At 36.9% G+C, this 13,660-nt stretch overlaps 1 protein-coding gene across 1 annotated transcript; it reads right to left on the bottom strand.

Annotated features, from left to right (window-relative positions):
• Positions 1-998: 998 nt before the first annotated feature.
• On the bottom strand, positions 999-5,905 carry LOC111394138. The gene is made up of 3 exons (XM_023019911.1): positions 5,786-5,905; positions 1,426-1,710; positions 999-1,346 (listed from the first exon to the last, which is right to left on the bottom strand). Exons 1-3 carry the CDS (start codon positions 5,903-5,905, stop codon positions 999-1,001), a joined length of 753 nt encoding a protein of 250 aa, XP_022875679.1.
• Between the last annotated feature and the right edge of the window lie 7,755 nt (positions 5,906-13,660).

The raw sequence follows: 13,660 nt of genomic DNA, 5'->3' as shown, positions 1-13,660 counted from the left end.
TAGCTGACATATGCAGTGAGTACTTTCAAGCCTCACTTTCTAAGGCTTGAAAAGAGTTTGATTTTCAATACTTAACCATCTACCTATTATGTTTAGTATTAGTAGGGGCTTGTGAGATGTTCTAAATGAATTGGGCCTCAACAGTGTTATTGTCAAGAATTAAAAATAAATAAATAAATAAATTTTTGTTGCGTTACTACTGTAAGATTTTAGATGATATGTAATTTAAGATGGTGCTCGAGTAAACAAAGGTTCTATGAAATATAAGTAAATATAATTTTTATTATTTTAACCATTCAAACTTTTTAAGTTATGTATTTATTATGTATAAAGGAAAAATCAATCAAGAATGAAGATTGCCTGTGTTTCAAGTTTTTTAAAAAGCTTGCACTGTCCGGTTTACTCTTAACAAATCTAGTTACTATAAGAATTACTATAAAATTTCAATTTGAATTCTAAGGATGTGTTAAAATAGAATCAAGTAAATGTATTTCTGCCCTGTTAAGCAACTTATCCATTTATCCAAAACTCAAAATATTAGACTTCACATTAGGTATATAGCAAATTAGAGAAATCAAAATATGACTTCCATTTTTAGCACGAATAAGAACATTACCTTTGCCTTTTATTGGAACTTTGATTTCCTCTCCAAAAACTATGTTGCCTTTTACTGATTCATTTATTGTTGAGAATAACTCTTTGTTGCCACACATGTAATTGGTGGCACCGGTGTTAAGGTGCCACTATTGTTTATCATTTTCTTCTTTGATTGTCAACAACAATAACAATTTTTCATTTTCGTTTGTTTCAACATAATTAACTCTCTCTTCATTATTGGTGGTGTCACTCCTACATTCGGAAACATAGTGACCATATTTATGACAAGTGTAACATTGAATATTGGACTTGTCATATCTTCTTCCACCACCGCTCTTGGAGCCATAGATCTAACGCCCTCATCCTCTCGATTGATTGCTTGATCCTTCATTATTTAGATTTTATTTTCCATCACTTCTTACATTACCATGACCATAATCTCCTCCGCGACCACGACCATGATCACGATCTCGACCATGAATTTGACTTCTTCCTTGAGATTGTTCTTGCTCTTTCTCTTTCTCTTGACCTCCCAAGGAGACATTCGTCTGGAGAACTTGAGCCACCAGTTCTCCTTTCTTCTTCAATCTTTCTTTATATGCTTGCAAGGACCCCATGAGTTGATCAAGGATCATGGTATCCAAGTTATTAGACTCTTTAATGGCAATACTAACAAACTCAAGTTTTGAGCCAAGTGATCTAAGAATTTTCTCGATGATATGACATTCTTCAATATTCTCCTCGTACCGCTTCATATGATTGACAGTGGAGGACACCCTAGTGAAATAGTCAAAGATAGAACTCGCCAAGAAGGAGTTGAAGGCAAACCTTCTTTAGTTTTTCAATTCCCTTGAAACCGTTCTCAATTATCTCCCAAGCTTCCTTAGCTTTTGTTAAGAAAGTAACTTTCTCAAACATGGCTTCATCTAAGCCCATGTGAATAAAAGAGAGAGTGTGTTGATCTAACTTGTGGTATCTTTGTAAGGCATTCCTTTGAGCTTGACTTAAAGCTACTTCATTCTCTGGTTCATCACAACCTTTCTTTACAACTTCCCATGCCTCTTGTGAGCCGAGCAACGCCTTCACGCGTATGCTCCAATGTCCATAATTTTCCTTTGTTAGTTTGGGAACAACAAAAGAAAATGAATTATTCATCTTTGAAATGACTCTGATACCACTTTGTTGGAAATAAAAATTATGGGAAGAAAGGCTAGAGAAATTTTTTTGAGAATTCTCAAAAAATATTTGTATTATATGGCTTGACTCTATAAAATGTCTCAAACACAAGGCCTTTTATAAGTACAAAGGATCCCAAATATGTTGAGACTAATTAATGACTTTTCCTACATACTATGAATAATAGGATACAAATAACCATTTGGATACATGAATATTAGATAAACTAATTCATGTATCAAATTTAATTTTTCATTGTTCATGAATCAAGTTTAATTTCTAATACCAATGACACGCACGTTTGGTGTTCTAGGAATTAATTTCGAGGTCTCAATGTAGTGCAGCCAGCTCCTTGTCCATGGCTGCTTTCTATCCAGGGTGTGCCAATGCAATTTTAATATTGTGAGGCTCACGAGGTATATTAGCAGATGTGATGGTGGTCAAGGCATAGTTAGGATTTGGTTTTACCACACTTAGTTTTGACAAAGTGACCATGGAGTGACCCAATGGTGGTGAAGGTTCAGGACTATGATGGGAAAGCTCGGGTGTTTCACTTACATTCCGTGGACCTAATTCTTGGGTAGACTCGTGAGACTCTTGTGACGGAATAGTTTTAGGAGAACCAGTGTTGTGACCGGACTCATGAAATTCATTTAAATAGTTTTCTCACTGGTCCGTGTCTCGATGGAGGGAGATTGCCGTGATAACTCAGTAGAACTGAAATTTTGGGATGAATTTCGTGGAGTACAGTGTCAATTGGCAGCAAGGATTGACATGGGGGTGTGGAAGAGTCCGAGTTTGTACCTGCAGAAAAAGAAATGTTAGTGTGTGGTAACCAAGAATCGAATATACTAATTATTCGTGGCTAATTTGATGTCATGCAAGGTTCATTAATAGGTTTATTTGGGAAAATTAACTCATCAAAGACTACATGACCAGAAATAATTTTTATTTTTATTTTTTTTACTTGATGGATGATAGCACTTATAAGCTTTTTGTTTTTCACTGTCGCCTACAAAAATGCATGGAAGTGTTTTTGGATCAAATTTGTGTTTTTGCGTATCCCAAGTGTAGGGAAAACACATTGATCCAAAGGCTCGGAGTGAGGAATAATCTGGATGTATCCCATGAAGTGCGAAGTATGGTGTTTCAAAGTTGAGAACAGATGATGGTAGACGATTCATAAGATATACAACTGTAGTGAAAGCTTCTACCCATAAAAATAAAGGTGCACCATAGTGAAATAACAGTCATTCCCAAATCGCTTATAGTCCTATGATGCCTCTCAACTATACCAGTTTGTTTAGGTGCCACACGATTATATAATGTGATTTAACCGTAAGTGCACAGCGTCAAGTTTTGTAATATAGTAAAAAATTTAAAAGTGTCGAACCCATGAGGATTGATATTCAAATTCCACTGAGTACTATAATTATTTCGATTTTCACTTTATTTAGACAAACCCAATTTTTAAATGATGTTTTTATGCTAACATAATTTAAATGGAATAAAGAATGCAAGTAAAGTGGGGCAATTTCTAAAAATCAAATCAAATTATGGATATCTAGGGATTGATTTCTCCATATTATCAACATCTTCTTAACCTCTATAGCCATTTCCATTGAATTTTTCCCAATTTATAGGCAAGAACCTAATTTAATTTTATTCGCTCTCTTGAGCGCCAATAAAACATATCTTTATATTTTAACCCCAATATCTCTATTCCGAATTAAACATATAAATATTATTAAAGCTCTTGGTTCTTGTTTTACCCCTCAAAGATTTGCACTTTCTCTCGAAACCTACAAATCTAGGTTATGTTGTTCCAGATCATGTCTAAATTTCCCTCTCTCGAGCGTCAAATTTAAAGCATCTGTTCATTCAATTGGTGATCAGGCAATTGAAAGTATTAAGCATAAAATAACACAAATAAATTCTGGAAACTAAAAGAAATAACTACATTAGAATCAAATAATGTCTCAAATAGGTTACATCAACCGTAGATCTACAAATTTAGTTCATACTTGAATCGATCGACATGCCAAAATACAAGATAAAGAGCATGGGAAAGAATAAATAAGGGTTCGGAAAAACTGATTTAAGCTGCTTGTTCTTCCCCAACTGGTTGTCATGCAATTCAATTTCTCCTCTTTCCCTCTTGAATGGATCTTCACTTTTGTACCCCTTTTTCGCTCCGAGAAAATCAAAGAAAACAGTCCTCAATTAGGTTTCATCTTGGTATTTATATTATCTCCGAGTTTTGGATGGTTAGGGAACATCTTGGGTCGAAAAATATCCAAAAATTTGGACTCTTCTGTGTTGCGAGATCCGGAGCCATGGCGCTAGCTATTCTACCACTTTCTCTTTACGCTGAGCGCCGTGGCACCCAATTTAGATGCCATGGCACCTAACAAATTGCTTCACGCTTGAATCGCTTATCTTCTAAGCTTCTTTTCCATTGCAATCCTTTTTTCTTATTTCCAATTCATGCCCCCATTTTACGATCACCATTTTAGATTCATCACAAGCTCCCAATTGTGGCATTTCTTCAAATGTTAATTGAGCTGCAAAACCACATGAACGCACACATCAAAACGTTCAAAAGTGCTAAGAACAAGCTAAAACTCGCGATGTTTAGGCGTTAGTTTAATGAGTGAATTACACTCATCAAACACCCCCAAAATTAGTTCTTTGATTTCAACCAATAATCAATAACTACAAAAAACAAACACAAATGTTGCCAAAGAATTCAAATGCATAATTTATTTGGACAACATGTTTTTACTGCTGTTGAAGCGCAAGATCGAGTTTATGAGCTACTTCAAAGCTATTTTGCAAAAGGTAGCTCCTTACCCACCCATTACAGATCATGTGTGTGTGTGTGTGAAGAATCAAATATAACACCAAACAACTTAGAAGTCAATTATCTCCTTTCTCCGCTCGTGGGATTCACATACCCCCAAACTTATTTTCTCTTTTCTTCCCAAAGTGTATCCTAAAGTTGATTTTCAATACTAATTTCTTACACCTCTAAAGTTTGGTTAAAATTTACTAATTGCAGTTCGACATATCGGTAAGTGTGGATTCTCTTATTTTTGACTGCTTCAACCTCCAAGAATAAACAAAGTTACTAACCCCTTGTCAAATGCCTACTCCTCTAAAATAGGACACTCTTTGTGCGATCGTCTCTCCCTTAAACTTTTTAGATGACCCCTGTAGCGAGTTTTCGACCGACGATTCCCAAGTCAGACGACTTTAGGGCATCAGGTTTTAAACCCTTACAGGCTTAATCACTCGAGTCATAAGGGCTACGAAGAGACGCTTTATGACGGGCCCTTTTTTTTGGCTATGATTAGTGCAATGCCCCTTATTAAACACCTATTCTAAAAAATTGGTCCATAACTAAAAGTGTTTACTCAATTCCCATCCCATTGGTCTCAGACAGTCCACACAAAATTTGGCACACACGGAATCCATAACCACGTCCATGCTTTCCTACAATAGTTTCCCCATCCAAACTATCTTAAGGTAGGTTAAGGGATGTGAATACTATTACACAAGTGGCTATTTGGATTCAGTTTCTAGGGTCATTCTTCTAGCCTAAATCTAAATATGAATCAACTCACTCTTGTTCGCCGCTATACTCAATTCACGTGCATAAATGTCACAATAATCTGCAGGGATAAGTAATACTTTAATTCAGGCAACTGACTCATTCATAATCCACAACCGATCCACATTCCAAATAAACTCATCATTGCTAATAATATTATCCAACTCACATAAGCATGCGAAATAAAATAATGCAAATTTTTATTTTAATTTTATTATATTATATTATTATTTTTTTCACACAAAACAAATTAACACGCACAGCATACTTGGAACATGAATGCAATACAACAAAAGCAGTGAAGAAAATGCTCGACCTAAATAAGTTAAAATAAGACCCCCCAAACTTAAACAACACATTACCCTCAATGTGAAAATGAAAGAAGGGGAAGAGAAATACCTTGGGAAAGACATAACTGTCTTCATTGCCATCAGGTGGAGCGGGAGAGTATAAATGAGGTGGAAACGGTGGCGGTGGAGGGAAAGTAAGCTCGGGGTGTGCAGATGCCATGACCGCCATGCAAGCATTCTAATACTGAAACAGATCATAGATGGTGGATTGTAGATGATTCATTTGTACTTACATGCCATTCTCCAATGTACTTCCTTCTCCATGTTGACAGGAGTGTCGATGCAACCATATTTGACTATATTTCTACAAAAATGAAAAGAAAGCGAAATTACTAAAGTTACCACGGAAGAAAAGGAAATGTCTAACTAAAGAAAGAAAATTTAGGGATAGAACTTGGGTTGCCTCCCAAGAAGCGCTTCTTTTACGTCTTTAGTTGGACGTGATGTGGTTCTTATTATAATGTGGTTCTTCGAGGGTAATTTCTTCTACATCTCGGTCTTTCTCTCCATAGTAATGCTTGAGGCATTGTCTGTTTGCCTGAAAAGTAGACTCATCCTTGCTCACTAACTCTATTGAACCATAAGGGAACACATTACGAATTACAAATGGTCCCGACCACCAGGGTTTAAGCTTGCCTGAAAAGAGTCTCAATCGAGAATTGAATAGAAGAGCTCGTTCTCCTGCCTTGAATTCCCTCCTTAGGATTTTCTTGTCATACCACATTTTTATCCACTCCTTGTATATTTTCGCATTTTCATATGCATCATTCCGAAATTCCTCTAATTCATCAAGCTACAACAAGCATTGTGGACCGGCCAATTTCATGTCCAAATTCAACTTTTTTATAGCCCAATAAGCTTTATGCTCCAATTCCACCAATAGGTGACAAGCTTTCCCAAATGCCAGACAGTGAGGTGACATTCCAATTGGACTTTTGAAGGTGGTTCGATATGCCCAAAGAGCATCATCTAGTTTGAGAGACCAGTCATTTTGGCTAGTATTTACTGTCTTTTCCAAAATCTATTTTATCTCTTTGTTAGACACCTCTGCTTGCCTATTTGATTGTGGGTGATAACTAAGTGCTAATTTGTGCTTGACATCATATTTAGCCAAAAGGGAGTTGAACGGCTTGTTACAGAAATGTGTGCATTCATCACTTACAATTGCCTAGGCGTGCCAAATCGAGTGAAGATATTTTTTTGTAGAAATCTCAAAACCACCTTTGCATCATTTGTTGGTGTGGCAATGGCTTCAACCCATTTAGATACATAGTCTACTGTAAGGAGAATGTATACCTGACCAAAAGAAGGTGGAAATGGACCCATGAAGTCTATACCCCACACATCAAATAACCCCACCTTAAGCATACTAGTTAATGGTAGCTCATGATGCCTTGAAATGTTTTCAGTACGCTGTCAACGGTCACATGTCTTCACAAAAGTATAGCAGTCCTTTAATAGATTTGGCCAATAGAAACTAGATTGCAATACTTTTCCAGCAGTGCGAGTAGGACCGAAATGACCTCCATAAGGTGAGGAATGGCAACGCTGCATGATTGATTGTGTTTCTTCCACAGGGACACACCGCCTAATTATTCTGTTAGCATACCTCTTGAACAATATTGAGTCATCCCACATATATGACTTGACATCTTGTAAGAGTTTCTTCTTTTGATGGAAGGTTAAATCAAGTGGCAATCTTCCAGATACCAAATAATTAACAAAATCAGCATACCATGGGATCCTTGTTGATACAGCTAGCAAGATCTCGTTAGGGAAAGTTTCTCGAATTTGACTGTCATCCACCATCTTCTCATTCTCTAACCATGAGAGATGGTCTGCAACGATATTCTCACTGCCTTTCTTATCCCGAATCTCTACATCAAATTCCTGTAGTAGCAATATCCATCGAATTAGGTGTGGCTTGTCATCCTTATTTTCAAAGAGATATCGGATTGCAGTATGGTCTGTGTGAATGATCACGTTGGTGCCAATGAGGTAGGATCTGAATTTGTCACATGCAAACACTACTGCTAGCATTTTCTTCTCTATTGTGGTGTAATTTAGTTGAGCTCCATTAAGGGTTTTACTGGTATAGTGGATTGAACGAAAAATCTAATCATGCCTTTGTCCCAAAACCATCCCTACTGTGTAGTCACTAGTATCACACATAACCTCAAATGGCTGATCCCAATCTGACACTACCATCACTGGAGCAGTGACCAATTTTGCCTTTATGGTTTCAAATGCCCTTAAGTAGTCTTCATTAAATACAAATGTTGTGTCCTTCTCCAACAGGTTGCATAGGTGTTTAGCTACTTTTGAAAAGTCTTTGATGAACCTACTATAGAATTTAGCATGTCCCAAGAAACTTCGAATGCCTTTGACATTAGTGGGTGGTGGTAGCTTTGCAATTGTATCAATTTTTGCTCTGTCAACATCAAGTCCCCTCGCTGAAACATGGTACCCTAGCACAATTCCTTCTTGTACTATGAAGTGGCACTTTTCTGAGTTAAGAACCAAGTTCTTTTCCTCACAGCGTTGTAACACCAAGGAGAGATTGTGACGGCAGTTAAGAAGTACCAAACATCGAAAAGTCATCCATAAATACCTCCATAATGTCCTCAACCATGTTTGTAAAGATCGTCATCATACATCTCTGAAAAGGTGGTCGGTGCATCGTATAACCCGAATGGCATCCGTCTGTAGGCAAAAGTTCCATAACGACAGGTGAGTGTTGTCTTTTCTTGATCTTGTGGTGCTATAGCAATCTAAATGTAGTTCGAATACCCGTCAAGAAAACAATAGAGTAGCCCGCTAATCTGTCTAACATTTAATCAATGAAAGGGAGTGTGAAATGATCCTTTCTAATTGCCTTGTTCAGCTTCCTATAATCAATGTACACCCTCCAACTGGTTAATGTTCTTGTTGGAATTAGCTCATTGTTGTCGTTCTTAACCACTTTTATCCCTCCTTTCTTTGGTACCACTTGCACTGGGCTGACCCATTCACTGTTTGAAATGGCAAATATGATCCCTGCCTTCAATAGCTTTAGTATCTCCGCTCGAACCACTTCTTTCATTGCTGGTTTAACCTTTTCTAATGTTCAATGGATAGTTTGTAGGAATCTTCCATGAGGATTTTATGCATGCAGATTGTAGGACTTATTCCCTTGATGTCAGCTATCGACCATCCTAAACCAGTATTGTGGTCCCTTAACACTTTCAATAGTCTATCCTCTTCGTCCGTGGTGAGTGATGAAGAAATGATCACTGGAAATGTAGAATTGTCCCCCAGAAAATGCATAGCGGAGGTGATTTGGTAATTGCTTTAGTTTAATCTTACTGTTTTCATTATTTTCTTTGTCATCTGATTCCTCTGATTACTGAATATCTTCACATTGTGACGGGTTGTCCTCAACTGGTGTAGACTCTAGAGCCAATATGCAATCAACCAAGTCTTTGCTCCCTGAATATTCTCCAGAAGTGCTGATGTCATCCTTTGTTGCACTAAACATCATACATTGCTCCAGGGGATCCTCAATGTATAATTTCTCATCTCTTACAGCAGAATCAATGGAGTCAATCCTTTGGCAAGTGTCAGTGTTGTCCGAGTACTTCATTGCTTGGTAGATGTTGAACCTCACCTCTTCTTGATTCACTCTCAATGTCAAATGTCCTTGCACATCAATTAATGCCCTTCCAGTTGCTAAAAATGGCCTGCCTAAAATCAGTGGGATTTCCTGATCTTCTTCCATATCTGATACCACAAAATCAACTGGAAAGATGAATTTATCGACCTTTACTAACACGTCTTCAATAATTTCTCGTGGGTATGTAAGGGACTTATCAGCCAGTTGTAGGGTCACTGTTGTTGGCTTAACTTTCTCGAGGCCTAACTTCTTGAATACTGATAACGACATTAGGTTGATGCTTGCTCTAAGATCACAGAGGGCCTTATCAAAAGAAGAGCTTCCAATGGTGCATGAAATAGTGAAACTGTCTGGATCTTTTCTCTTCCGAGGAAGTTTCTTTTGAAGGATAGCGTTGCATTCTTCTGTTAATTTTACTGTTTCATGTTCCTCCAATTTTCGCTTTTTTGACATCACCTTCTTCATAAACTTGTGTAGTTTGACATTTGTTTCAAAGCATCTACAAAAGGAATATTAATGTGAGTTCTCTTGAAAATTTCTAAAAATTTTGCAAATTGATCATCAAATTTTTTCTTTTGAAAACACTGTGGAAATGAAAGTGGTGGTGTGAGAATTGGTAGGTTGTTAGGGAAGGATATGGAATAAGGTCTGTGAGCCTTATTTGTTCCTTTGGCCTGTTTTTCTTACTCTACTACCACTTGTTCTTTCTCTTTGTCAGGTGTGGGATTGCTCTCTTCGGTGGGTTCACTTTCTCCAACTTGCTTGTCACTCCTTAATACGACGGCCTTATAGTGCTCCTTTGGGTTGACTTCTGTATCACTTAGAAATTTTCCTTGTTGCTGAGACTTCATTGAGGTAGCCAACTGACCAATTTGCACTTCAAGATTCTTCATTGTGGCTCCCATGTTGGACACATGTGTTTCAATATTATCCAACCATGATTCATCTTTTTTGAAGCGTGATCTTGTCTCAGAACTGAATGTCCCAAGGATGTCTTCCAAAAATGGTTTTCCTTCAGAATTCTAAGTGTTGAATCTAGGTGGAGGTTGAAGTGTGTTTCTATTGTTGCCATATGACAAGTTTTGGTGATTCATCGGCCTTGGATTATAGTGATTAGCCTGGTAATTTCCTCTTTGATTGTAGTTTCTGCTGTTGACATATTGGGTCTGCTCGTTTGCAATATCTATCTCTTTGTGTGATGAAGAAGCACTTATGATTGAATCTGCCTTCTGTTGATTCTCTTAAGTTGTAAGCATGACTATTTGATTTGTGAGTGATGTAACCTGAGCTGCTAGTGCTATGATGGGATCCACTTCATGAAGTCCTGTTACTTTCTTTACGTTTGATCTCTCACTTGGCCATTGGTAACTGTTGGTGGCTATGTTATCCAATAAAGCATAGACAACCTCTACCGTTTTAGCCATTAAAATGCCTCCCGTAGCTGCATCTACCATAGTCTTCGTCTGCCCATTTAACCCATTATAGAATATCTCAATCTGAACCCATTTTTGGAAACCATGTTAAGGACATTTCCTAAGAAAGTCTTTAAATCTTTCCCAAGCTTCATAAAATGCTCGAAGTTGAGTTGTTTGAATTGGCTAATCTCGCTGTGAAGTTGAGCTGATTTAGAAGGTGGAAAGTACTTGATGATGAATTTCTGAGCCAAATCATCCCAAGTTGTAATTGAGCCATGCAGTAGTGACTGGAATCAAGCTTTTGCTTTATCCCTCAAAGAGAAAGAGAATAGACGAAGTCTAATTGCATCTTCATTGACCCCATTCATCTTCACCATGTCACAAATTTCCAAAAAGGATCCAAGATGAGCATTTAGGTCTTCTGTTGCAGCACCTCCAAACTGATTCTGCTGCACCATATGTATTAGCCCTGACTTCAATTCGAAGTTGTTTTTAGCAATTGCTGGGCGTACGATACTGGAATAGTTGTCGTTGACAACGAGCCTTATATAGTCCTGAATAACCATTTGTTGGTTTTCCTCATTAGTTGCTCTTGCTTCCTGTTTTGCCATTGCTTCTCGTTCGTTTCTTTGTATACCTCTTAGAATGCGAAATGTGTGTTTTGATTCAAGATCAACAGGTAGTAGGTCCAGGTTTCTCGCCCTTCGCATAAACAGCTGAAAATAAACACGAGGAATCTATTAGAGATAGACACCAAATGAAAAAAAATAAAAATTACGATAAAAATAAAAATCTAAATTAAAATGAAAGCTGACTAGTAATAATATCAATTGAATTCGAATGAATCAATCCCCAACAATGGTGCCAAAAACTTGCCACGCGATTATATAATATGATTTAATCACAAGTGTACGGTGTCAAGTTTTGTAATATAGTAAAGAATTTAAAAGTGTCAAACCCACAGGAATTGATATTCAAATTCCACTGAGTACTATAATTGTTTCGATTTTTACTTTATTTAGACAAACCCAATTTTTAAATGATGTTTTTATGCTAACCTAGTTTAAATGGAATAAAGAATGCAATTAAAGTGAGGCAATTTCTAAAAATCAAATCAAATTATGGATATCCAAGGATTGATTTCACCAAATTATCAACATGTTCTCAACTTCTATAGCCATTTCCATCGAATTTTTCCCAATTTATAGGCAAGAACCCTAATTTAATTTTGTTTCCTCTCTCGAGCACCAAAAGAACCTATCTTTATATTTTAACACCAATATCTATATTCCAAATTAAACATATAAAGATTATTAAAACTCTTGGTTCTTATTTTACCACTCAAAGATTTACACTTTTTCTTGAAACCTACAAATCTAGGTTATGTTGTTCCAGATCATGTCTAAATTTCCCTCTCTCGAGCGTCAAAATTTAAAACATCGGTTCATTCAAATGGTGTCAGGCAATTGAAAGCATTAAGCATAAAACAACACAAATAAATTCTGGAAAACTAAAAGAAATAACTATATTAGAATCAAATCATGTCTCAAATAGGTTACATTAACCCTAGATCTACAAATTTAGTTCATGCTTGAATCGATCGACAAGCCAAAATACAAGATAAAGAACATGGGAAAGAATAAATAAGGGTTCAGAAAAATTGATTTAAGCCGCTTGTTCTTCCGTCAATCTTGATGCAATTCAATTTCTCCTCTTTGTCTCTTGAATGGATCTTCACATCCATTTTTCGCCCAGAGAAAATCCCAGAAAATCGTCTCCAATTAGGTTTTCATTTTGATATTATATTATCTCTGAGTTTTGGATCGTTAAGGAATATCTTGGGTCGAGAAATATCAAAAAATTTGGACTCTTCTGTGTTGTGAGATCCAGTGCCGTGGCGCCCATATCTGGTGCCATGGTGCCGCGAATGTGTGCTGGCGCCGCACCATGGCGCCCATATCACTTCTGGAAATTCTCTTTTTGTTGGGTGTAGTGGCGCCCAATTTAGATGCCATGGTGCCTAACAAACTGCTCCTCGCTTGAATCGATCATCTCCTAAGCTTCTTTTCCATTGCAATCTTTTTTTATTATCTCCAATTCATGCCCCCATTTTATGATCGCCATTTTAGATTCATCACAAGCTCCAACGTTTCCTCGAATGCTGATTGAGCTACAAAACAACACGAACACACATATCAAAATGTTCAAAAGTGCTCAAGAACAAGCTAAAACCCGTGATTTAGAGATGTTAGTTTAATGAGTGAATTACACTCATCAGGGGTATATGGGGATAATACCTGATGAACAATCCCTGTAGACAAAAAATGGGTCAAAAGTTTTGAATTGATGAATTCAACACCTCTGTCTGAATGAAATTTTTTAATTTGCTTGTTAAATTGTCTTGCAACATATTTTTCAAAAGCTAAGTAAGCATTAAATAAATCAGATTTGTTGTGCAAAGGAATAATCCACGTATACTTAGAAAAATCATCAATCAAACAAGCATAATATTTATATTTTGCAGTAGATAAAACGGGAGTAGGTCCCCACAAATTACAATGAATTTTTTTCAAAGACTCTAGTACTTGAATGTTCCGAACAGGAGAAAGGGAAATGACTAAGTCTTCCTACTTGACAACTATCACAAAGATGTTGAGATTTTATTTTCCATATGACTTCAATAAGTCCCTTATTTTTTAGCAACTATAAAGTTGAAGATTGAGGATGGCCTAGGCGTTGATGTCCAACGTTTGCAGTGCCTAATTTGAACCGATGGGAGAAATACAATTTTGGAGAAGTGGGTAGAACATAGAGATCACCTTTGTGTTTCCCTTTTATCATCGCCTGTCCTATTTCT

The sequence above is a fragment of the Olea europaea genome, chromosome 5, assembly GCF_002742605.1.
Source record: "Olea europaea var. sylvestris chromosome 5, O_europaea_v1, whole genome shotgun sequence".
NCBI classification, from domain to species: Eukaryota; Viridiplantae; Streptophyta; class Magnoliopsida; order Lamiales; family Oleaceae; genus Olea; species Olea europaea.
Note: the sequence above shows the minus strand (reverse complement) of the source record. Positions and strands in the feature narration are given on the sequence as shown.

Coding starts and splice junctions, on each gene's coding strand:
- LOC111394138 (XM_023019911.1), bottom strand. CDS start 5,905: ATGGCGGTCATGGCATCTGCACACCCCGAGCTTACTTTCCCTCCACCG. Junction 1,711..5,785: donor ACAGTTATGTCTTTCCCAAG/GTATTTCTCTTC, acceptor AAACTAACAAAG/GAAAATTATGGACATTGGAG. Junction 1,347..1,425: donor GAATTGAAAAACTAAAGAAG/GTTTGCCTTCAA, acceptor AATCATATGAAG/CGGTACGAGGAGAATATTGA.